This window comes from Mercurialis annua, linkage group LG2, assembly GCF_937616625.2.
Source record: "Mercurialis annua linkage group LG2, ddMerAnnu1.2, whole genome shotgun sequence".
NCBI lineage: Eukaryota > Viridiplantae > Streptophyta > Magnoliopsida > Malpighiales > Euphorbiaceae > Mercurialis > Mercurialis annua.
Genome location: NC_065571.1, coordinates 50,492,526 through 50,516,637, shown reverse-complemented (window position 1 = coordinate 50,516,637; position 24,112 = coordinate 50,492,526). Strand labels below are relative to the sequence as shown.

The window sequence follows — 24,112 nt, the reverse complement described above, 5'->3', positions numbered from 1 at the left end:
TAAAGTTAAATACCTTTATAGATAGATAGCATAGTTCAAGGAATAAACTATGCTGATACAACACAGGCTGAAAACAAGAACTTAAAAAACATTACAAAAGCAAACTGCAAAACAATTTATATATGCAACTCAAATTATTATGAACAGACTCATTCAGTTATACAACGAACCGGAAAAACAGGGAGAACCATGTCCAAGTTAAAAGGGATTGGCCGTGCACAGGAAAACTCAAACCAGGGCAGCAAATTAAGCGGAAAGTAGAATCTCAAAATAGGAAAAAATTAACCTTTGAATACACCTAGTTTCACCATTGATTCCATGATGCTGTTAGTTTCGCAACCCTCAGTTTGGACAATGTTGGGACTATCGAATGGAGTAACATCTTCTAATGGATAGCTTCTATTAGCATGAAGCTTATGAGAATTACTGCCAACTCCCTTCAATATCACGGACTTGTGCAGTCCGCCTAATAAGCCTTCATAATCGGTATCCCCGGATTCACCCACGAAGACCACTACATTCGATAGGTCTATGCCCCATCGAACATACAGATACCTGAAGGATGTTAACAGTTAGCATATACCAGATCAACACTTGGAAGATCTTGGGAAACTCAAAATTTTGTATTCCGTAATGATAATAACAATGTTTTTCATATTTTCTTTAACAATTCTTCTTTGGTTTCAGAATTAATAGTAACAGTTATAAACAGCTCATATAACATTATTGTGTAAAACAATATTAGCAGATCTAAGAGTCTATGGTAAGGGAAAGAAAGCACAAATAATCTCAACATTACCTGAGAGCTTGGGACCGAGAGGCCAATATAGGTATTACGTTTAGCTTGGTACCGTTCTCACAATAAATAACATTGCATCGAAGAGCTTGGATTCTCATCAATTTCCGCAGCTCTTTCACTGAAGGAATCTGTGAAAAATTGCAAATAAAAATAATATTTGACAAGTATTTCAAACTAGATAATTAAAAGCACATGAACACAAAGCAACTTTACCAATGATGCTTCTTTCAATAAAAATGAATAGCAGCGGTCAGTTGATCCTGATTCGTTTTCAACAACAATTTGTTCCTGGCCGCCCTTATCATTGACAGAAGCAGACCAACGAACCAAAGTTTTCCTCAAACCTTCTCCACCCCAACGGTAATCAATTTGTGAGTGATAAACCAAGTCTACTACAAAGGGAAGACCGCTACTGCCCTCCGTGCTTAAAGATGGGTAATAGATTTCACTACCACTGTTACAGATAAATGCATCAAAATCCAACGGACTCAATCCCCCTGAGGCCAGAAGAGAGTGGAGCTCAGATATGGTCATGGATGTTGACAATATATACCCTATAGATCCTCCAGAAGTTTCATTCCTTGCCATCTCAATGACCGTCTTAATGGTTTGAAGACAATCTACAGGTTCATCACCATCGGCTGCAATAACAAAAATATTTTTCCTCTTCTTTAGTGCTGGAATTTTACTGCTGATGTTATTGCTATCCACTTTCTCGGTTGGTTCCTTTTGAATGCCTTCTATAGCATCTTTTTCCAATGTCAACACATTACTGCTTAACTCGATCTTCCCATCTGCAGCATTATCCTCGGTATCTAAAGAAGTATCAATGTTTGCACTTTCATTTTTGTCTCCTTCCAATGAAAGTTTCAAGTTCAAAGATAAATCTTGAATATCTCTCAGAGAATCACTAGGTGAGTCGGACTCTGAACTTTGAAACTCTTCACTTCTCTGCCATTGAGGATGCCTAGGCCTGCAGCAGGCTATTCGAGCCAGGTATGTCTTACAGTGCTCTGGCCATGAGAAAAGGTGAATGTTTTTGAGGCTATTCTGTCTGCATCTCAACCAAAGTTGCTTGTCTGAGACAAGCTTCAGAAGAGCCTCAGCAATAGAGTTCTGGTCATGGGGATCAACAAGTAGTCCATTGTCAAGAACCTGCAATAAGTCGATCATTAGTATAGATGACCTAGCATGGATATGAACTTACAGCTGTCACTTAGATCAGACAAGAAAATCTTCTTAAGCAATAAGAAAACTCTGGTGTTTGACCCACCCGATGGATGTCGACAGGTCCCCCATTTTTTGTAGCAACCATAGGCAAACCATAAGCTGCAGCCTGCTCAGCAAGGAGCTTATATTATGTTTCTGAGAAATATAACCGCTCAATCAGTGTACTGCATAAAATAAATTAGGACAAGCACCTCTATCAGTGTTAGCCCAAATGGCTCAATGAACGCAGGATTGATGAATACACCCTGAAAGATGAGGAGAAAAACAAAAAGGAGCCAAATGAATTTAAACTTTAGCATTACTTTCGATTATAAAGATAAACCAAAGTTAAACAATAAATGCACCTTTGTTTTTGCTGCAAGACGATAAATGTCAGGAACATCAGACTGCTTGTGGTGTTTAGGGTAAGCTACTTGACCATATAAATCATATTTATCAATAAGCTTAATGATGGATAGAAGATAAGATGCACTTGTATTTGACATCTCATCAATGTCATCACGGTTTCCTATTATCAAGGTCTGCAAGAACAGAGAAACAGCTAGCTTCAATTTTAATTTGTGATGGAAACCGAACACTGTGAAAGCATTTTAATGGAATTAGTATAATTTACAAGATTAGCGAGCTCCCTCAGAGGGCGACATTCACCAAATGCTTTAACTAATGTTGTAATATTCTTTTTAGGGTCTGGCCTGGCAAGAGCAAGTATCATGGGCTTCCGCGGATTTGAAAAGAAACGCATTATCTGCCACCAGAGTTGTTTACTATTAAAATACACAAATAAAATAAATGAAGTTCACATCCAGTGGATAAACATAAATTTAAAATTCATCCCTCAAACAAAGGCATAAGAGTTGAAATAGGAGAAAGAAATACAAAGAATAAGCATTATTATTATAAGGTTGTTAGGCTGTCAACAAACCAGTTACATAAAGAAGAAAGAATTATAAGCACCTCTGACCAAATAGGTGGATCATGAGAAGCAGGGTTGTCATCATATTTTTCTTCTTCCCCATCCATATCTCCATCATGTGGAATAACATGATGAAATTCCATTCCAGGAGGAATCACCTGAAAATAGAAGTTTTAGCTTAAATAAATCATAATATGCCATGTACCACCGATTTATGAGTGAGGAGGAGGCCTAAAGCAAGAAAAAAAATTCCCGATACTTACAGCCATGCGAGGCATAAACCTGCCATGACAGCTCACTCCCCTCTTGATTCTTGCTCTAAGTTTCCGCTCTAGCACAGGATCAAATCCATTATATAAGCGCCATTGTTCTTCTATCTCCTGCTTAGTGCTAGTTATAATAATTTCAGAAGCATCAATAGTTAACTCCTCTGCCTCTATTCGCCGCATTATTTTATAGGTTTTATTTATTTCTTCGGGTGATTGCCGTCCCTGTTTCAATAGTTGTTCAAGTTTATCTCTTCCAAGTGAGTGTCCTGTAAATACCATAGGAACATTTAGAGCTCCAGATATAAGAGCAGCAGAATCTCCTGCATCAGCATAATGCCCATGAATTGCCACAGGCCAAACTGGAACTCCGCTGCCAATTTGCTCCCCTAAAACTTTAGACATCTGCATAATGTGGTTAAGGGCACCATCCACAAATTCTGGAATATATGGCCATAGTAATTCTTTCTGAATGTACTTATCCTTGGGGCCAAATGGTATACGAACTATGTAAGCACCACTGCTTTCCCCTAGCTCCTGCAGAAAATTCTCAGTGTTTCTTGGGTTCAGCATCTCTGTTGGTTCCGCATAAGTCCAATCCACATCTGGAGCTGATACTTGTCTTGTTAGTAAATCCACTCGATACACCCCTGGCATGGTGCCTAAGGCCCTTGCAAGTTCTACTACATACTTAATCTGTACACAGCATGGGTGATTTACAATTACCAAAAGGACGTAAAAAATTATTGGCCATATAATAATGGTGATTTGGTAGAGAAGACGACTGAATGAACTGTCATTTACCTGACCACCCGTGTCAGAGTCACGCCCAAGCTCCATGTTTTCGCCACGTATCAAGCCATGTAGACTGCACAAAACTGTGTGTTAGGAAACAAAAGACCTAAGCACCTTCATAAATTTCACAGATATTATTTAAAATCTATTTAAAGATTGGGAATAACTCTTTATCAAGCATATAATATGAAGTCCTAAATATGCATCTGAATAACCTCATTACAATGTGAGATCTTAATAGATTGCAGTTCATGCCTTATCAACACAATGTACAGTTTCTTCCCCTTCTGTTGGTTAGCCCAATTCTCCATCACATCAACAGAACCAACTCTTGGAAATCTTCCTCTAACACTATCACCATGAGCATGGAACGAAATGTCACCATGTGTATCTCCTTTTTCTCCTTCCGATAAGTCTTCTGACATATCAGCAGTCGCTTCTCTACGGCCTCTTTCACGATCAACATGACGTTTAGTTTTACGCTGAACCTCTTCTCCCTCGAGCTGATCAAGAACAAAACTCCAATCAAAGAATTCTCAATTCATATTTTATTCTTTATCCAGCTTAAAAATTATAGAATATAAGATTTCCAAATACATAATCAACCAAACCTAATCCCATCCATGCATATTTAAAGTTTCCAGGATCCAAACACTAATAAACTATTAAAAACAGCCAGTGTATAATATAATATATCAAATGAACAGTTGGTGAAGGCAGAGTGGTCAAAACTGCTTTATAAACAAACAAGAACTGCCTCCTCACAGGAGACACATTAAAAAAAAACAAATTAATAAGAATATTTACACAGATATTAACCTGTTTTTTCTTGCGAGCCAAATTCCAAATCCTCCAACACATATTTTCCAGTCTTGTATTCCTTTCCTGCGTACTCTTCATTGCAGCTGCCTATATTTATTTTTCAAACAAAATTCAATCAAAAGAAAACTGAAAAATCAAATGAAATGATGAAATCAAACAAATACGTACTCGAATCCATGACCGGTGAAGATCAGTCTCATCAAAACCAGTGATGACCTCTTCAACGAAGTAACGAGTAGGGCTAAAACGGCCTCGTTCTCTCAATAACAGGGAGGATTTTGCATCGTGATCAATTCCTGGATCAACGTCTAGGATCGCTTCTAGATAACTGTTAATCCAGTCGTTTCCGGCCATTTCTTCAGTACAGGATCAATAAACAACGTGACTGTCAACACATAGAGAGATCAAATGACGACGGCGACGATCATAAGAGGTGTCGTTTATATATGGCAATAAGGTGGCGGATATATTGTGTCGTTTTCTTTCCGATTTTTGAAGATTGCGATTTCTCTGGAGAAAGTGTAATCACCTGGCGTTGGTTTCCTGTTTTAAAGGTGGTGTTATAGAGCGAACGAATGCTTGCCACGTTCAATATTTACAATACTGTGCTGTAACTGTAATAGCTATTCTGCATTTCCTAGTCAAAAATATACTGTGGTATTTTGTGGTATTTGTTTTTTTTTAATAATATCATAAAAATTCATCAACTTTATACGTTTTCTCATTTTAATCACGCAATTTAAAAATCGTCATTTTTATACACCAACTACTATTTTTTTTAAATTCATACATAGTCCAAAAATCCGGCAAAAATTGTTGGCGTGCTTCTATTTGGTTCGTTATAGCATGTCACTATCTGGTTGTCAACTCAACAATTTTCACCAGATTTTTGAACGGTGTATGAATTTGGAAAAAATTGATAGTAATGTATGTAAATGAAAAATTTTAAACAGCGTGATTTAAATGAGAAAACGTGCAAAGTTAATGAATTTTTATGTCATTAGCGTTTTTTTTACTTTTGATTATTTTTTAACGAAAAGAAAAATGATTATTCTTAAATTATGGTAATTTTCTTATTAGTTATAATTAAGAGTATAATATTTGAGATAATAATAGTTAAGATCAACACATGACATGAGTAAAAAAATTAATGATGATTATATTATATTATATAATTAAAATTATTCGATAAATTCATTTTTATAGAGAAATATAAAAAAGCTATCAAAAAATATTGGAAAAATATCATGAGCGTTGTAAATATTAGGCATCTTTTCCAGGAGAAAAGCTACATCTAGCACCGCCCCAATGATTTGAGGGATACGCCCAAAATATTGTAAAAAAAATAAAAATATTATTAAAAGTTGAATGAATTTTTTTAATTAATTGATTTCATTTTACTTTGACAAATTAGTATAGTTTTATTTATATTTCATTAAATTATAAGTTTTACCCTTTTTTTTAATTCTATTTGAATAAAAGAAAATTTTCAATATTATTAAAACTAGTGGATTAAATCGCTTGATTATTTATTTAAGGGGTTAATTGCATATTAATACACGAACTTTATCCTAATTTGCAATTACAACACGAACTTTGAAACTTGGCAATTTAGTACACCAACTTTCATTTTTTTTGGCAAATTAGTACACCGACCAATCATACAACAACACGTGGCTGTATATGACAATATCCACGTTAGTGTTTTTCCAGTTCGGTGTATCAATTTGCCAAAAAATGAAAATCGGTGTACCAATTTGCTAAGTTTTAAAGTTCGTGTTGTAATTGCAAATTGGGATAAAGTTTGTGTATTAACTAGCAATTAACCTTTTATTTAAGTATGAGGTATTTTAAACGGATTTCAACAATAAAATAGTATTTTTAAACTTTTTACATTTAAACTAATTCGTCTCAAACTGTATAGACATTTTACAGAAAAGAAAAAAACTCTAATCGCATATTTTTGATTCTATTTTAATTGTATTTTTACGATGGTCCTTCTAGCATGTAAATATGATGTCCAATATGTTGTGCAATCGGTTTTCGACATAGTTGATATATCACTTAATCATCGGATACCAAAAAAAAATTAGGATTTATTATGTAAAAAATATGAACCATTCATTTAAATATGACAAATAACGTGATTATATATAATCTTTAATTAGTTACAGTTATATTATTTTTAGACAATATAGAACTAATTTTTGTGAACATAAAATATAGTATAAATTAATCATCAATGTGGCTTTTATAAATAATTATGTCATATGTTAGGGTGGATTTAGTTGAGTTAAGAATTTTTCATTCCACGTATCTCATGCGCACCTACTGGATTGGAGAGGTGGCGTGTATAGTGTCATCATATAAGCTGATGTGGAAAGAACAGGTCATGAGTGCTTGCTAGGCTGTATATTACACGTCATTTTATGATAGTCAAATGACAATTTAAAAGTCCTTTAAACTGACACAGTCATCAAATAGACGTTTGTGACTCACACTATCTCAACAATCCACGTGGCGGCTAGTATTCTCCCTTGGCCATGGTCAATTTGTAAAAAAGTCAACTAATCGTCAGTATCCTCGCAAAATGAAATAGTATACGTGTCATGCTGACAGGTATTACAGTTGGCATCAAAAGGGCGATCACAACAAGCAACCTAAGAATCAGATTCCCACCTGAACTCTACTTTTTTCTTATTCTCCCTGCTTTTTCTCTTCCTCTCACTCTCACCCCTAACATTTCAAATATCTTCTTTATACCCCAAATCTTCTTCTTTACTGTCATTTACATACTTCGCTTGCTATTTCTCCATAGTCAATAGCTAGCTAAAAACAAAAGAATAGGGTCGATTTCATAATATCACAAAAATACATGGCCTAAAACTGAAAGACAGAGAAAGAAAAAAGAAAAATCAGATGATTACTTTTCTTCTTTTTGTGTTATGCAGATGTGATCGATAACTTGAAACAGAAGATTCAAAAATTAATAATGCTAATCATATAAATTTTATTTAAAAACCAAATTAATTTCCTCCTCTTGATCCAATTCTTCTTTTACTGTCGACATTGTTATAATATCAGAAGAACAGAGAAGTTAATTCTATAAATATATAAAAAAATGTCTTTCTTGGTCGGAATGTTCATCGGAATATCCACCGGAATTGGATTAATCGTAGCATTTGCTCGTTATCAGAATATCCGATCTCTACATCGGTCTCAATTGGTATATCACTCTCTCACTATATATATATTTGCCATGATATGTTCTGTTTCTGTTAGGTTATTATTGTAATGGTTTTGTTTTTCCGGCCAGGCAAAAATAATAGCTGCATTTGCAAGAATGACAGTGGAGGATTCCAGAAAATTATTACCTGCAGAATTATATCCATCATGGGTTGTTTTTTCACAGAGACAAAAGTTAAGTTTAAAAGCCCCATTCTGCAATAACGAATTTTTCTTTGTTAGAACCTCATGATCTAACGTTAGTTTCTGTTTTGATTGATTGCAGTTAACTTGGCTTAATCTCCAGCTTGACAAGATTTGGCCTTATGTTGATCAGGTATACCAATAATTCGAGCGAAACGATATTTTTTGTAAGAACAAGTTATAAATATAGAGGTTTCAGAGTTTTAGAAGTGACACCAAAATGTGGCTTATTTGACAATTTTGCATAGGCAGCATCAGAATTGATAAGAAGCAATGTGGAGCCAATTCTTGAACAGTATAGACCAGCTATACTATCCTCTCTCAAGTTTTCGAAATTAACCCTTGGTACTGTAGCTCCACAGCTTACAGGTTAGTAGTCTGTTTGATGAGTTTATACAAACACTTATTTTGATTGCATCGTTGATCAATGAGATGAGCAGAAGTAGTGATTATCGCGCAGGAATTTCGATTGTTGAAGAGGAAAGTGGAGATGGGTGTGTGACCATGGAGTTGGAAATGCAATGGGATGGCAATCCAAATATTGTTATCGATATCAATACCCGAGTTGGTGTCGCGCTACCTGTACAGGTAAACTCGTATATAAATTATTGCTTAGCTAAATCTGCTGATTTTTCTAGTTACTATATTTGACAAAAGCTCTCATAACTACTTATAGGTTAAAAATATTGGATTCACTGGGGTTTTCAGGTTAATTTTCAAACCATTAGTTGAAGAATTTCCTGGTTTTGGAGCCATTTCTTATTCATTGAGACATAAGGTGAGTTTTTAAGAACAAGTTGTTTATGCATGTTTAATCAAGTACATAGGTAGATGTTTATGATTCTCGTGTGATTGTTTCTGCAGAAAAAGCTGGATTTTACGCTTAAAGTTGTCGGTGGCGAAATATCAGCAATACCAGGATTATCTGATGCTATTGAGGTCTGTGAACATTAAATAGTGTAATTCATAACTATTGACTTGTAAGTTTACTGATGATTTTTTGTTAATATGTTTAGGAAACTATTCGGGATGCTATTGAAGATTCTATAACGTGGCCAGTTCGGAAAATTGTATCGATATTACCCGGTGATTACAGGTATATGCATCCTGCAGTTTTATCGGCAGCATGAATTATTTTAGATTTTGTAATGCAATTTAAGTTTTGCAATCTCAGTGACCTGGAGGTGAAGCCTGTCGGAAAACTGGAAGTGAAGCTTGTACAAGGCAAAGAGTTAACTAACAAAGATATTATCGGGAAATCTGATCCTTATGCAGTTGTTTTCATACGTCCACTCCGTGACAGAATGAGAACGAGCAAAACAATTGTAAGACAAAATCATTGTCCTTTTGTTTTCTGTTTGATTGGTAATAATAACTCAATTGTAATGTTCTTTAGAGCAACCAATTGAATCCTATTTGGAATGAACACTTCGAGTTCATAGTCGAAGATCCATCGACTCAACACTTGACGGTAAGAGTTTTCGATGATGAAGGAATTCAAGCCTCGGAACTCATTGGCATTGCTCAAGTAGCATTAAAGGATCTTGAACCTGGAAAAGTGAAGGGTGTATGGTTGAAACTAGTCAAGGATTTGGAGTTTCAGAGAGATACTAAATACAGGGGTCAGGTCAGAAGCTAAACTGCCACTTGATCTTGATCTTGATGAGTATATTTTATTTTCTTGATCTCGAAAATGTTATTGTTATACCTTGTCGATAGATTCAGTTGGAGCTTTTATACTGTCCATTCGGCACAGAGAGCAGCTTGATGAATCCTTTTAATGGTGATTATCAATTGACGTCTTTGGAAAAGGCTATTAAGAGTGGAACTGAAGATTTAGGAGTCAGTACTCTTAAGAAACCTAACTCTCCTAAGAAAAAAAACGTTATAGTTCGAGGGGTACTATCGGTTAGTGTGATATCTGCAGAGAAGTTGCCAGTGGTAGACTTGACAGGAAAAGCTGATCCTTATGTTGTTCTTCATATGAAAAAATCAGAATCAAAATTCAGAACGAGGGTAAGATCTAAAATTTCCGGTTTACGCTGATCATATATGTTGCATGGAAACGGAAATGCTAAAAGAAAAAAATGGCGAAACAACTATTTAAGACTATATTATAAATAGGATTAGTTACTATTATCCCCATGAGTTTACGTCCGAATTATTGTTTCTCCATCAATTTTGAAAAATCAATATTTTCCCTTGACTTTTTATATTTTACATAACTGAAATCCCTTAATTAGTTAAATAAAAAACTAAAATGTGAGGGGGAAATAGTAATTTTCTAAATTTATAGGAAAAAAGTAGTTCAGATATAAACTCATGGAGCAATAGTGATTATCCTTATAAATATATAAACTTTTTGGAGATTCGTAATGGTATCCGGAAATGGAAACAAAACGCCAAAACATAGGATATGACAAGTTTCATGCAACATAATTGTTCATCTCTTTATATTTGTTTTATTTTTTCATTTTCTTTTTTCTCACTAAATTAGTTAATCCATTATGTTTTCTCAGGTTGTAAATGAGAATCTTAATCCAGTTTGGAATCAAACATTCGACTTCGTTGTGGAGGATGCATTACATGATATGTTAATGTTGGAAGTCTGGGACCATGACACTTTTGGAAAGGTAATAGCTCAAATGATTTGTTTTCATTTTCTGGAAATACTTCTGAAACTCTAATTCTTATAAAAATATCATTTCACCGGTTTCTATTTCACCATTTTTATTTCCGTTTTAACATATATTGTTTATATGCCTTATTGGAAGTAGTAACACTGAAGTTTGCAAATCCTTCAGGATAAAATAGGAAGAGTCATAATGACACTCACCAGGGTTCTATTAGAAGGAGAATTTCAGGACAGTTTTCCAATAGATGGTACTAAATCCGGAAAGATTTCCTTGCATCTCAAATGGACACCGCAGCTTAAATTACGCGAAGTTTGACAGATTACATCAGTAGGGTTTGCCGGATCTGAAGCTGTAAAAAAGACGAGATGTCCGAAAATAAGGTTTGCTCATAATTGAAGCTGTAAAAAGGATAAAAGATGAATGAGAAAGAATTGCCAGATATATTCTTACCTCCTGTATAATATATGTTCTTGAATTCTTATTACAGTTCCCACTTTCACTGCTCGGAGAAAAATTTGAGGAACTGAATTAAAAATAAAATTAATCTTTGATATGGCAGTAGAACTATTAGCATTCTGCTGCAGTACAGTATAAAAGATTGCAGTGTAGAGCATCCAAAATCAGAAATTATAGTGTAGAGCATCTTATTGCAAGAAATTTTGAATTTTGGAGTATCCGGAAGCACAATACTAACATCTAATAATTGTCAACTTACTTACATTTCAAAAACGAATCAGTGAACTTGCCTAGGGAAGCAAATTCATAAATTTCATGATTAATACAACTAAAAATATTAACACATTCCTCTACATGGGATATGAGAAGTACATGAGCTTGTTAACGACATAATAGCTGTTTCCCGGCACCTGCAGATGTGTAATGTTTCCCAACTGAACTGTCGAAGTCCACATATGTTCTTAGCAATCACTGTACTGGATTAGTAATTACGGAGTCTGCAAATACTATGCGTACAGTATTCATAAGCGTGCAAGCTGAATCAAACAGCTTTTTATCCAACAAGTTCAGTTACTGATACGTCTTCTAGCCTTAAGATGTCTCCTCCTGTGCAGATTGCCTGCCCTGCAGGACAATCCACTACCGTGCTTTATATCGTAGAATGAACTAAATATCATGTTTTTAGCAAAAAGCAAAAGCTCTATGAAATTATAGGACAGGTGAGTTTTCCAGGTTACTAAAAATTTATCGATCAATTTTAAATTTTATGGCCTAATGCAACACTGAAACATATCACTTTCTAAGGAGATCAAACAAAAACAACAACAAAAATACTTACCAGTATTGGTTATGGAAAATTACTGAATCAGTTGGTACTTTTCTGCCATCGTCATTTCGGTTCCAGTGGTAGATTGCATGCGTTCTATTCTTGATTTCTAAAGTTGAATGACCATAACTGGCTTCACGGAAGGCAGAATAATCTGGCTGTGGGTCCCAAAACCTGGAATTGCATAGCATATCTAAGAGCTTCATCCGGCAGGTTAATAATATCTCAAAGAATCCAGTGAAATCCCAATTCCAGGTATTTTAATTTAAAAATGTAAATATTACAATATTTATCACCTTCCAGCAAGACCTTCCTGATTTCCTCCATCTCCGACAGTTATGTAAACTGGGGCTGATTTGTCAGGTACAGGATATCGATCACCACTTGTCACATTGTAGTGTATATTTGAAATGCGATACTGCAGGTTGACATCACCTTTTATGAGATAAAGTAAAGTCTTCAAAATAAATTTTCTTTCTGCCAACATGTTTATCACAAGAATTTAGAAATCAGCTAATCTTTTTTCTTTTATAGAAATATAAAACGAGGGGAGAATATACATACTGATCGCTCATAAGCATGCACATGGCCAGCAAAAATGAAGTCAACTCTGAAACGGACAAACAAGTTCTCAAACACGGAACGCATACTTTCACCTTCCATGTAGTGACCAACGTTACTATTGTAGATAGGCACGTGCATCAGTACAATAAGCCAAGGTGTCTTCTCCCTGTCCACTCTCTTAAACTCCTCTCTCAGCCATCTCCATTGAGGAGTGTATTTCGCTAATTAAAAAGTTATGCAAATTCTTAAGATCCACATAACAATATAACATATAGTAACGAGTATATTACAGAAAGACAAAGCAAAATTTAAAGTTTAAAAATGCTAATGAAAGTCGCTATCATTTCTACTTCAATTAGAGCTGCAAAAAGTATCTGATTGATAAACTATGTTGCACGGACACAGATACGGGAAACAGACACGGACGCGGACACAGTATAACAGTGTTATTTTAAGATTTCCTATGTTAACATGAAGTCTCATCTCAAAAACGCCAAGTATCCGACACGTTTCTGTAACGGAAAACGTTGATCAAATGAAGTGTCCATACTACTTAGTTGATAAACAACAAAGGAAAGCTAGTTAAAATAATATTACCATAAGGAGAATAGCTAGAGAGGACAATGATGTGAGCAGATGCCCGCCGTATGGCATACCAAAGAGGATTGCTGCTTTTTGAGGCAGTGTAGGGAGTAGCAAATCTATGCAAATATGATTTAAATGGAACAACTTCCCCCTATAAAAATGGACACGTGAATGAGGTAACGAATAATGAAAAAATTAGAGCCAGCATGACATAAAGAAATGTTAATAAAAGGGACCAACAGAACGAACACAAAAAATTCAAATACCATGTCCGGCATGTACTCTATCTCATGATTCCCAGCTGACCAAATCCATGGCTGATATGCAGTACTGTTCTCAACAAAACGGCCCCATGAATCCCATCGGATACCAACGTCATTGTATTGATATCTATCAGCATAAGAGAGATCACCAACAAATAAGACAGTCTGTCCCCCACTCCGCATGTAATGCTCAAGAGTGGATAGAGAATTATATGTTTGACCCAAATCACCTAAAATTTCACAAACCAATCAAGAACAAGAACAATCTACATAAAACAGTATTCTAGACTAACTAAATGCTCTTCAAAAAACCGCAGCACAAGAGTTTCAAGAACAAATTTAAAGACACATTGTTTCAAGACTACATACAGCACTCATTAAGCAGTAAACTTCAAGTGAGACAGTAATCAAGAGACAAGTATGAAACAAAAATCTCACCAATAATTCCAAAAGTATAAGGAGCATCCGGATCAATCTCCGGAGGAGTTCGAAACCAAAATTCACGAGATGAATCACCTTCTCCAATCTTGTAATAATACTTCGTATCATACTAAAACACGCAAAGATACCAAGTTAAACTTAAACACCCTACTATAATGCCAATTCAAAAATTCAATTAATCAACACCTCTAACCTTAAGTCCATCCACAAGACAGTGATGAATATAACCCGAAGTATAATTATAAAACGTATAGTTCTTCACACTCCCCCGAGCATGAAACTCATATCTCTTCTCCAATGTACCATACTCCACACTGTTCGAACCGGGTTCATCAGCAGTAACCCAAGAAATGATCACAGCCTTTCCATCATAATCACCTTGAGTAATATGCAGCTAAATCAACAACAACCCACCAATCATATTAAACTAAAAAAACACATCTTAAAATCCAAAATTCAATCACCGAAATTTAATTAAACAAAAAAAAACTTACTTGCTGGGGAGCATTATAACCCTTTGGAACGGCAAATACTTGATTATCAAGAGGGATATCAGTAGACGGCGCTTGAGAACGAGTGAATGAACTCGTCATACCCGCATTTACATTTTCCGAGAAATTCAAGAATGAAAATAATACAGCAACAAATTGAAGCAACTGCATTGCTTTTATTTTCTAATGTTCTTACTGATCTTCAAAATCGAACAAATTTTACGAGCAAAAATTAGCGTAAAGGTAAATCATAAAACTAATGGGTACCTGAATTGGTTAATGATTCGGGTAAGAGACGGAGAATGGGGCATGAAAAGAAACTGTAGAGATTTTTGACAGTTCAAAGATGGAGACTTTTTGAGCATAGGCGTAAGATAACAGCGAGCGGTTTGTTGAACTGTCACAGTCGGGTCGGGGAAGTCCGTAAGCAAAGGTATATGCGGGTTATTTTCTTTGGATCAAAGGTTCATATAGGTCCTTAAATTTATGTGTCGTTATTGATTAAATCATAATTATCTAAATCAATTGAGGACAATCTTTTTTTTATTTTTATAACAATGACCTCCAAAATTAAACAAAATGGGACCGCAATAATCCAATTTGAAAGAAAATTGATCTAGAAATAGAGATTGTAATTTCTAATTAATGTAAATATAAAAACCATTCTTTTGAATTAAAAAAAAGGTAGTAGACATTTTATTCAATCTTGAAATTTTAGTGTTTTGAACATAAAATTTTAGTTTTTACAGTATTCGTTTAGGTGCTTTTTTGTTGTATCTATGTCGGTGCTATCTATATTATTTACTATTGATGATTAAAATAGTTTAAGTATTGAACTAAATATATGGAGGTTACTAAATTTCTAAGTTATTTCAAAAAGAATATTAAATTTTAATTTATTTTTTTAAGGTCATCAAACTTTAATTTTTATCTCATAACGATTTTTCTCATCTTATTTTACTTATGCGGTCATCTAATTTAAGAATGTTCGTTGCAACGGAAAACATTACCAAATTATATATTTTATTTAAAAATGGTTACTAGCAATCCATGACGTATAATTAGATTATTAATGTGAAAAATATTTTTAAATATTCTAATTTAGATCACCACATCAGTAAAATTAGATCTAAAATATATTTTTCAAATAGAAATTAAAGTTTGATAACCTTAAATAAATAAATTGAAGTTCGCTAACCTCCAATGTATTTAACCCATTAAGTATTGTTTACGTATAAGTTTAGGTATCAAGATGAACCTTTTTTCATTTTATTTCAGCAAAATCATTATTCTCATAACAAAGGATCAATTCAGCCCTTCAACTTGACACAAAATATCAAATAAGTCAAATCTACCATTTTTGGATCAAACAGACCCGCAACTTGCGTTTTTCGGTCAAATTAACCCTTTTTGTCTCTCCCACTCTCAATCTGTGTTTGAAACACACTCTCTTAGTTTAAAGTCTGAAATAGTCATTATTATAAAAAATTACAAAATAAAACCTAAAAATTAATTTAACACCAGTAGTTTAACACCAGGGGAGGAGTACTGCTCCTTCGGCAAGGAGCAAATATGCTCTTCAGAGAGCAAATATGCTCCTCCCCTGAAGAGCAGATTTGCTCCTCAACGAGGAGCTGGTGTTCCTCGTCAGAGGAGAGGAGCACCATATCCTCGTTGAGGAGCAGATCCAGATGGGTCTACTCTGCCGTTAAAGGAGCAGACCCAGATGAGTCTGCTCTGGCAACAGTAAAAAGAATTCAGGTGGTTTCCGATGGAAATTGAGCGGTTTTTGGTGTGAGCGGAGGGCTAAATTGATTTGGTTTTACATAGTTTAAGGGGGAGTGATAACCCACTCTCTTTGGATGTTTTGATACAAAAATGCAAGTTGCGGGTTAGTTTGACCAAAAACGGTAGAAATGACTCTTTTGATATTTCGTGCCAAGTTGAGGGGGTGAATTGATCCTTTGTTCATTATTCTCATTTCCTACTTCAAACGCCGTCGTTTTCTCAACTGCTTATATCCTAACAAATTCATCTCTACCGCGCTTTACCGATCTGCTTACGGCGCGAATCCAAAGCAGCCATGGAACAATCATCACAGCTTAAAGTCACCACCACTAACCCATTACTATCAATTCTCCATTCTCTTAAAAAAGCCTCAAAAAAGCTCGAACACAGTTCAATTTCCATCACCCACAACCCCCAACTCGCCACTGAAGCTTTACTAAACCTTCAAAGACAACACCTCACCATCTTCTCTAACAACCCTAAACTCTCTAAAATCAATCAGTTTCTACGCTCCCTCAAAACCATACTCGAATCCCACAAAAAATCCAACGGCTACTGCCTCAACTCCATCATCCGTCGCCGAATAATCAACTACAGAATCTACCGAGTTGCTTGTGCACTCGAAACCGAAGTGCAGACCCGTGTCGATCAAGAAATCGTATTTAACTTCGTAAAGATAACTCAAGATCAAGAAATGGCAAACGAAGAAGAAAAATTGAGAGTCTTAAAAGAATTCGAGAGTCGGTTACTATTGGGATTTGATAGTGATTTTCAAGAACTGGTTTTACGAGCAAAAGGGTTTTCAATTCTTGAATTTTTACTATGCGACACGACTTGCTCAAAGAGAATCAGAGAACAATCTGCAATTTGTATAGTTAATTTAGTTAAATTCAACCGAGATGTTTTTGTTGGATTAGTGTTAATGGGTCCAATTGTTCAATCTTTAATATCTATGGCTTCGGTTTGCTCCATTGAAGTACTGACTTCACTTATAAGATTGATCAAAACTCCATTGATTGATGAGATTGAACTGGACGGAGAAATTCCAAGAATTGTAAGCCTTTTGAGGTCGGAGATTAAAGGTTCTGCAATGGATTGCGTCTGTGAAATTGCGTATTTGGGTCGAAAAGAAGCGGTTGAAGCTATGGTTGAAGAAGGGTTGGTTGAGAAATTAATGGAATTGCAAAGATTGGAAGGTGGAGATGAATTGGCAGAGTGTGTGAGGAGATTTGCGGTGAGTGTTGAAGTTGGAGAAGGGTTGGATCATGGAGAAAAGCAAGAATTGAAACTGGAGATATTGAAGAGAGTCGGAGAGTGTTCTGTTTCAGAGGCAGAGTGTGCCTCTGTTTTTGTTGAGGTACTTTGGGGACCAAATTGTAACTAAAATCATAGTAGTTTTTTCTATAAGATACTTTGGGAACAAATTATAATTCATTGGTAGATCTTCACAGTTAATTGTATAGTTTTATTATATAAAATAACTAAAGTATAAACAAATGGATTGGTGAAATCTGCATTTTATTTCATCGCAACTAACTTTTTTTTGGTTCAGTTTTTCATTGCAACTAACTTACTGATGGAATTTCGAAGGTTTCATTGTTCAAAAATATATTATTTGTCTAATTATTTTTGTTTGTACTTAGATTTTTTAAATCATTAATTTTAGTTATTTTCAATTTTTATATTTAATTGTAGCCATTTGCTCAAATTTGTGTAAAAAAGAATTCAAATAAATTCATGGTAATGTTTCATATTGTTCCAATTTATCATTATATATCAAGAATTTTAAATATAAAAGATATATATATATATATATTCACTTTAATTTAAACAAATTATTTAAAAAAAGGTTACAATTACAACTGAAAAATTAAAAAAATAATTAAAATCAAAAATTATAAAAATAATGAACAATTTGGACCATAACAATTTTTCTTTTCAATTTTTAAGTCAGTTTCAAACTTCTAAGTTCAAATCTTTTTCAATGGAAGTTGAAATGCCGTCCTCTCTCTTTTTCAAGTTTCTACATGTAAATAGGCTTGAAACAGTCTTGTTTTACCTCTTGAAGGAATTGTAGCTCAAAGCAGCATAATTTATAGAGTAATTAAATTTGTCATTTATAAACAATTTTACCTTTTCCATTAGAAAGATGAAAAGCTCCAAGCCTCCAACTCATAGTGCTATATGATGAAACAAAAATTAAGTTACTAAAAACATTACTCATGATGGACTAGTTAGATTTTAGAATATTATTCTGATATATTTTTGATACGAATCATATTCTATTTAAGGTTACGAGAAATTTAAATAAAAAATAAAATTTTAAAATGATGTATGAAGTATTCTTAAAGTATTCTAAAAAAATGATGTATGAAGTCATTACATTATGCATAATATGTTTAATTTTAATATTTTGTAATCATGTTTACTTTTTTTTGACAATCGAATAATCTTTCATTAATAATAAAGAGCAGTTAAAGGTGTAAGAATTCAGAAAAGGTATAACCGTTTCTAATGACTTGACATGGAACAAGATATAAATCTTGATTTGCAGATCGCCTTACAAAATAAAATCAAAACTACATAACTGCTCTAACACAATAAGATCCAATCATGTTTACTTAAAAAAAAAATCATCAATTTATGATTTAAAATAATTATTAACTAAGTAGATCTTGGAATTGCATATTCAAAGGATTTTATCATCAATTGAATAATATAAATGCTTAATGGCGTAAAAAATCACAAACTTTAGCGTGTTTTGCAAATTTTATATAAACTTTCAATTTTGGTAAATACACAAAATTTTGATTTTTTACAATTTTATTATCGATAAATTTTCCGTGAAAAAATGCCGATGTGGACACCGGAACAGTGGCTATTCCGGTGTACACATCAATATTTTTTTTTATATTTTTGAAGGAAAATTGGTCGGTGCTAAAATTGCAAAAAAATAAAAGTTTGTGTATTAATTTGCCAAAATTGAAAGTGTATGTTAAATTTGCAAAACACGCTAAAGTTTGTGATTTTTTTACGCAATTAAGCCTAATATAAATACAAATATTCATTACTTATTTATACAATCCTATACAGTCAACCCTCTAATAGTTAATATTCTATAAATTAATAATTCTAATAATTAATAGAAAATTGAGAGAACCAACTTCGTTCCACGTCGGATAATTAATAATTCTATTATTTAATAATTAATAAAATTTAAAATATACTCTACATGAATATTAATTATTAGAGAGATTTTTTAAAGAAATATATAACAATTGATGATTTATTTGAGGCAATACTAACCTTAGTTCATAAAGTGGAAGTTAAAATACCATCAAATTATGATTTTTTTATTCTTTTGAGAAATTTTACAATAAGTTATTAGATAAACAAATTAAAGTAAGTAAAGTATTTCTAGTATAAAAAATATTAAAAATTATTTTACTTTATGAATACAAATTCTTAATAATTATTTTTTTAGTTTGATATCAATTGATATTTCTTAAATTGAATATAAAATTATTTTTTATAAATTGAGTGATTATAAAGTGTATTTAGTTAGTTTTTTTATAATATAATATTAATATTAGGTCTATTAATGTAAATGTTTTAAAATATCTTTTTTATATAAATTCAATAAATTAATAATTCTAATAATTAATAAATTTTAATCCACCATGTGTATTAATTATCAGAGGGTCGACTGTATTTTTATTAATTGAAATATTTATTTTACCCCCATATTTTTTTTGACAAAGAATACCCCCATTCTAGAGTATTTCTAATTCTAATGCACAATGCCATAATGGTATTGTGGTTGGAATACACCAACCATAGAAGTGGAGACAATGAATTAAATAACTTGTAATAACCACCAAAACTCTCTCTAAAAACATTAATAGTGCCACTCTACCTTCCCTTCCCTCCATTAAATTTTCCACCATTTTATTTTATGCACATTTTTTGGCTTTTCTGATTTGCAGGAACCCTCACTTTTTTATTCTCTTCATTCTAATTCACACCAATTAACCCGCTTCCCTTCTTTTTGCATTCTTTACGCATTGCACCCTTACGTCAGATCTCTCTCATTATTGCTCCACTTGCCGTTTGACTACTCTATCTAATCCCATCCATAATTTACTATTTCATCTTCATTTTGTTTTCAAAGATCTGATACAATTTTGGTATTCTCCTATTAATTTCTGACTCTGGGTCTTTTTAATTTTGAAATTTGGTTATGGGTTGGAGATATAAAGCTGGTTTGTTCTTGATTGCTGCTGTTGTTATTATATGGGTCACCTCTGCTGAAGTTACCCAGGTTCGTTTCCTTGTTTAAGATTAGATTTTTGTATTTGGAATTTGTTCAGTTTCAGTTGGTGGTTGATGGGTGGTTCATGATTTTAGCTAGTACCCGTTTTTTGAATTTGATTTCTAACCAGCTGCTGATGTATTGTTATTGCGATTTTTGTTGAAATTAATGCCGTTTTTTAGTTGTATTTCAACCGGAAACGAGGTCAAACTTGAAAGATATGCAAAGATTTTCTTTGCTTTACATATAAATGAGGTCAAACTCAGAAGAAAAGGGGAACATTTTGTGTGATTTTGTCAAATGATCAGACTGATAATTGTGCATCAACTAGACCCAATTACTATAGATAATTTGAGTACTGTAGCTTAGCAACAGAATCATTAAGTTTATTACTGGTGTGGTGATAATTTAAATTTATGATGCACTGTTCGATAAGAGTTGAGTTTTTACGAAATGAGTGATCCATTTTGTTTTTCAGGGTATTTTCACTGACTACAAACAACCATTTGCGGTGACATTTCTTGGAGCTTCGTTGATGGTGGTTTACCTTCCAATAGCATTTTTTAAGGACTGGATATATAGGATACTAAAGCGTCGTTCTTCTAATAGTGGTATTGATGCAGGCAGCCTAGATGAGATTTCTGATGGATTAAACTCTCCTCTGAGTCGGAAATTTTTTGAGATGGAACTTCAGGGAACTTTGACTAGAAAAGACAGTGAAGCTGACCTTTCGGCTGGAGAAGAGGGGAAGGCTTTGGTTCCGAGACACAAAGATGACTTAAATGTGCTGAAACATGTCAAAGAGGTCACAACTAGACAAATTGCCATGTATGGGTTTTATATAGCCCCAATCTGGTTTGTAACAGAGGTATGTTTTTATAGCTTTAGAGTGTTTTTTTATTTCTGAACTTTGTGACATCCAAAGATCAATTTTGCTGTTTCCAATCTTTTAGCTGTAAAAATATACGTGCCTTTGTTTTAATTGGTGTGAGATTTAAAAATGTGTGCTGCACTACAAATATTCTTTCTGGAATGAAGTTGCTCCTAGAAAAGTAGCCGTCCTTTAGTAATTTAGCTGTACGAGCAATTCATGCATGCTTTTAGCATCGATCTGTACATGCAAAGATGGAAATTCGGTTCTTGATACCAGTGAACTCAATTTTGCTGCAGCTATGTTTAAGCATGTGTTTGTTGCAAGGGTAAGTCTGCTAATGGCGATATACGAATGCAAGTGTTCTGGCAAGATAATTTCGCACCATGTTATAGATTTAAGATTTAGTTCATGTATGCATCAAGTAATTTTCTTGATCAATGAGACCCTAGACTTCCATATATTGTTAGTTATATATGTTTTCAGATAATGTTGTTGTCTCACAAGATCCAGATGGACTATTTTAGGCATAGACGACTATCAGCTGTCTCACTGGATCAACTAGGTAAATGCAAGGCTCAATAAAATGATAGGAAAAAGATTAGGACAGTAAGGCACCATAGTGGAGCCGTAAGCATAGAGTGCGGACTTTTTGAGGGTTGGTCTCTTTTAGACAGTGGCATGTCGTGCTAGGAATTATGAAGGATTTGGCATCTTGCATGGTAACAGAGACTGAATCATCCCCCAATGGCATTTAAGAAAAAGAGTATCATTCATAGCCATGCCTGCCAAATGCTAGTGTACATGTAAAAAAAAAAAATCCGACATTATAACCTAGCATGTTTAAAATGATATTATAGTATTTCTTCTTATGTTTATTTGTTTTACATGAGTACTTCTAATATAATTATTATTTTGCTAAATTCAAATTGTTTGTACGAAAAAGATTTTATCTTAATAACATCAAAATTCAAAAAATTGAAGATAATTTTGCTTATGATTGTCGCTATGAGCAGTATTTTTCAAATGCCGCACTCGCAAATACAAGTGTTGCAAGTACAACAGTTTTGTCATCAACATCGGGACTTTTTACCCTCTTCATTGGGGTGATTTTGGGTCAAGATACCTTAAATGCTGCGAAAGTAGCAGCTGTCTTTGTAAGCATGGCTGGTGTTGTCATGACTACTCTGGGCAAAACTTGGGCTGCAGATGATGCTCAACTAAGCTCTTCAGTGTAAGTTCTGTTTTAGCTTTTCTTTTTCCTTACATCATATTACAATTGGCTTCTCACTCTTTCACTTTGCGTTAAATCAAATGAAAGACGTTGCCAATTCTGTTTTAAGGACCTTTCATGTACTGTACATGTAGTTGGCCCTGCTGCAGAATGACTCTTTCAAATTTCACCAGTATATTGTTGACCTTCTGTTATTTATTCATCTCGCTCTTTGTAATTTGTATGCATTTTTGGTCGCTTACATTCCAAACTTTCTAATTCAGCAACGATAAGCGCTCTCTTATTGGAGATCTTTTTGGCCTTCTCTCAGCAGTGTCATATGGACTATTTACAGGTTGGTCAAAATGATCTAATTTAGTTTTCCTCATCTACTGGACAGATGGTTTTTTCTTTATTTGTGTATGTGGTCGATGTTCTAACATATTTGTTGCTGTATATTGTGTTCATCTCACTATAATTATTCAGTGCTTCTTAAAAAGTTTGCTGGCGAGGATGGAGAAAATGTTGACGTTCAAAAGCTGTTCGGATATATAGGCCTGTTCACGCTTGTAGCTCTATGGTGGCTCAGTAAGAGATTCTATTATTTTCAAGGCTGACTAGGATGAGATCTTACTTTTAACTTTCTGATTTTTTTTTTCTCAGTATGGCCATTGACCGCGTTGGGAATAGAACCGAAGTTTACAATTCCCCACTCAGCTAAATTGGATGAAGTTGTTTTAGCAAATGGCTTTATCGGAAGTGTCCTCTCTGATTATTTTTGGTACACTCAAGCTATCAGTTTCGGTTTAATTGCTTCAGTCACCAATATTATCATGTTAGGCTAATTTAATTATTGTTCTGTTCTTGCTAGGGCATTATGTGTTGTATGGACAACTCCACTGGTGGCCACCTTGGGAATGTCACTCACCATTCCCCTAGCTATGTTAGCTGATATGGTAATTCATGGTCGTCACTATTCAGCAATTTACATTCTCGGCTCTGCTCAGGTGAGATCTACCATCAGATTTTCAGTATCTGTCAGCGATTTATAAATTGTTCGGTCTTTAACCGAATGAACTGTGTTGCAGGTTTTTGCAGGATTCGTGATAGCTAATCTTTCAGATTGGTTCTCAAGGAAGTTGGGATTATAGCATTGACAAAAATCATAGATTCTTTATGGGGCAGATCTCCAACATTTTGACATTGAAACCACATTGATTTGATGATTTATCAACACGGGTTTTTATCTGTAGAGAAATGATAAGCTGTTATTGTATTGTGTAAATGAGAGCTAGAGAGGTTCGTAATTGTAATACTGAAACGGTTTGGCCAAGCTTCTGTGTGGAGTCCAAATTGTAAGAAAATTGTTTTCAACCCAAAGGAAAGAAAATTATTTTCTCTTGTTTGTGGAA

General features: G+C 34.0%; 4 protein-coding genes across 12 annotated transcripts; 2 read left to right on the top strand and 2 right to left on the bottom strand.

The window, feature by feature from the left end:
- LOC126670010 (probable sucrose-phosphate synthase 1) lies at window positions 1-5,411 on the bottom strand. Of its 2 annotated transcripts, XM_050363660.2 has the most exons (13): window positions 4,994-5,411; window positions 4,823-4,912; window positions 4,259-4,506; window positions 4,013-4,076; window positions 3,206-3,904; window positions 2,984-3,100; window positions 2,643-2,774; window positions 2,374-2,550; window positions 2,221-2,274; window positions 2,073-2,135; window positions 1,013-1,954; window positions 800-927; window positions 1-555 (listed from the first exon to the last, which is right to left on the bottom strand). In XM_050363660.2, the coding sequence occupies exons 1-13, from the start codon at window positions 5,177-5,179 to the stop codon at window positions 282-284; spliced, it is 3,174 nt and encodes a 1,057-aa protein (XP_050219617.1). In that variant the 5' UTR covers window positions 5,180-5,411; the 3' UTR covers window positions 1-281. The 2 variants fall into 2 exon arrangements, with proteins under 2 accessions (XP_050219617.1, XP_050219619.1); XM_050363662.2 differs by lacking the exons at window positions 4,823-4,912; window positions 4,994-5,411 and having other exon boundaries at window positions 4,219-4,309.
- Window positions 5,412-7,789: 2,378 nt separating this feature from the next.
- LOC126669134 (synaptotagmin-4) lies at window positions 7,790-11,339 on the top strand. Its single transcript, XM_050362486.2, has 13 exons — window positions 7,790-8,051; window positions 8,142-8,250; window positions 8,341-8,387; window positions 8,503-8,623; window positions 8,715-8,842; window positions 8,931-9,032; window positions 9,119-9,193; window positions 9,271-9,350; window positions 9,429-9,579; window positions 9,651-9,881; window positions 9,974-10,270; window positions 10,774-10,887; window positions 11,059-11,339. Exons 1-13 carry the CDS (start codon window positions 7,947-7,949, stop codon window positions 11,203-11,205), a joined length of 1,707 nt encoding a protein of 568 aa, XP_050218443.1. The 5' UTR covers window positions 7,790-7,946; the 3' UTR covers window positions 11,206-11,339.
- LOC126669135 (bifunctional purple acid phosphatase 26-like) lies at window positions 11,149-14,929 on the bottom strand. Of its 8 annotated transcripts, XM_050362488.2 has the most exons (10): window positions 14,520-14,926; window positions 14,219-14,419; window positions 14,023-14,134; window positions 13,588-13,814; window positions 13,334-13,472; window positions 12,737-12,957; window positions 12,469-12,590; window positions 12,185-12,346; window positions 11,341-11,389; window positions 11,149-11,239 (listed from the first exon to the last, which is right to left on the bottom strand). In XM_050362488.2, exons 1-10 carry the CDS (start codon window positions 14,685-14,687, stop codon window positions 11,210-11,212), a joined length of 1,431 nt encoding a protein of 476 aa, XP_050218445.1. In that variant the 5' UTR covers window positions 14,688-14,926; the 3' UTR covers window positions 11,149-11,209. The 8 variants fall into 8 exon arrangements, with proteins under 8 accessions (XP_050218445.1, XP_050218444.1, XP_055960427.1 ...); XM_050362487.2 differs by having other exon boundaries at window positions 11,215-11,389; window positions 14,520-14,927; XM_056104452.1 differs by lacking the exons at window positions 11,149-11,239; window positions 11,341-11,389 and adding an exon at window positions 11,511-11,985.
- A 5,210-nt stretch (window positions 14,930-20,139) lies between these two features.
- On the top strand, window positions 20,140-24,112 carry LOC126669594 (uncharacterized transporter C405.03c). The gene is made up of 8 exons (XM_050363100.2): window positions 20,140-20,625; window positions 21,095-21,484; window positions 22,504-22,721; window positions 22,985-23,055; window positions 23,187-23,288; window positions 23,364-23,481; window positions 23,572-23,707; window positions 23,789-24,112. The coding sequence occupies exons 1-8, from the start codon at window positions 20,545-20,547 to the stop codon at window positions 23,849-23,851; spliced, it is 1,179 nt and encodes a 392-aa protein (XP_050219057.1). The 5' UTR covers window positions 20,140-20,544; the 3' UTR covers window positions 23,852-24,112.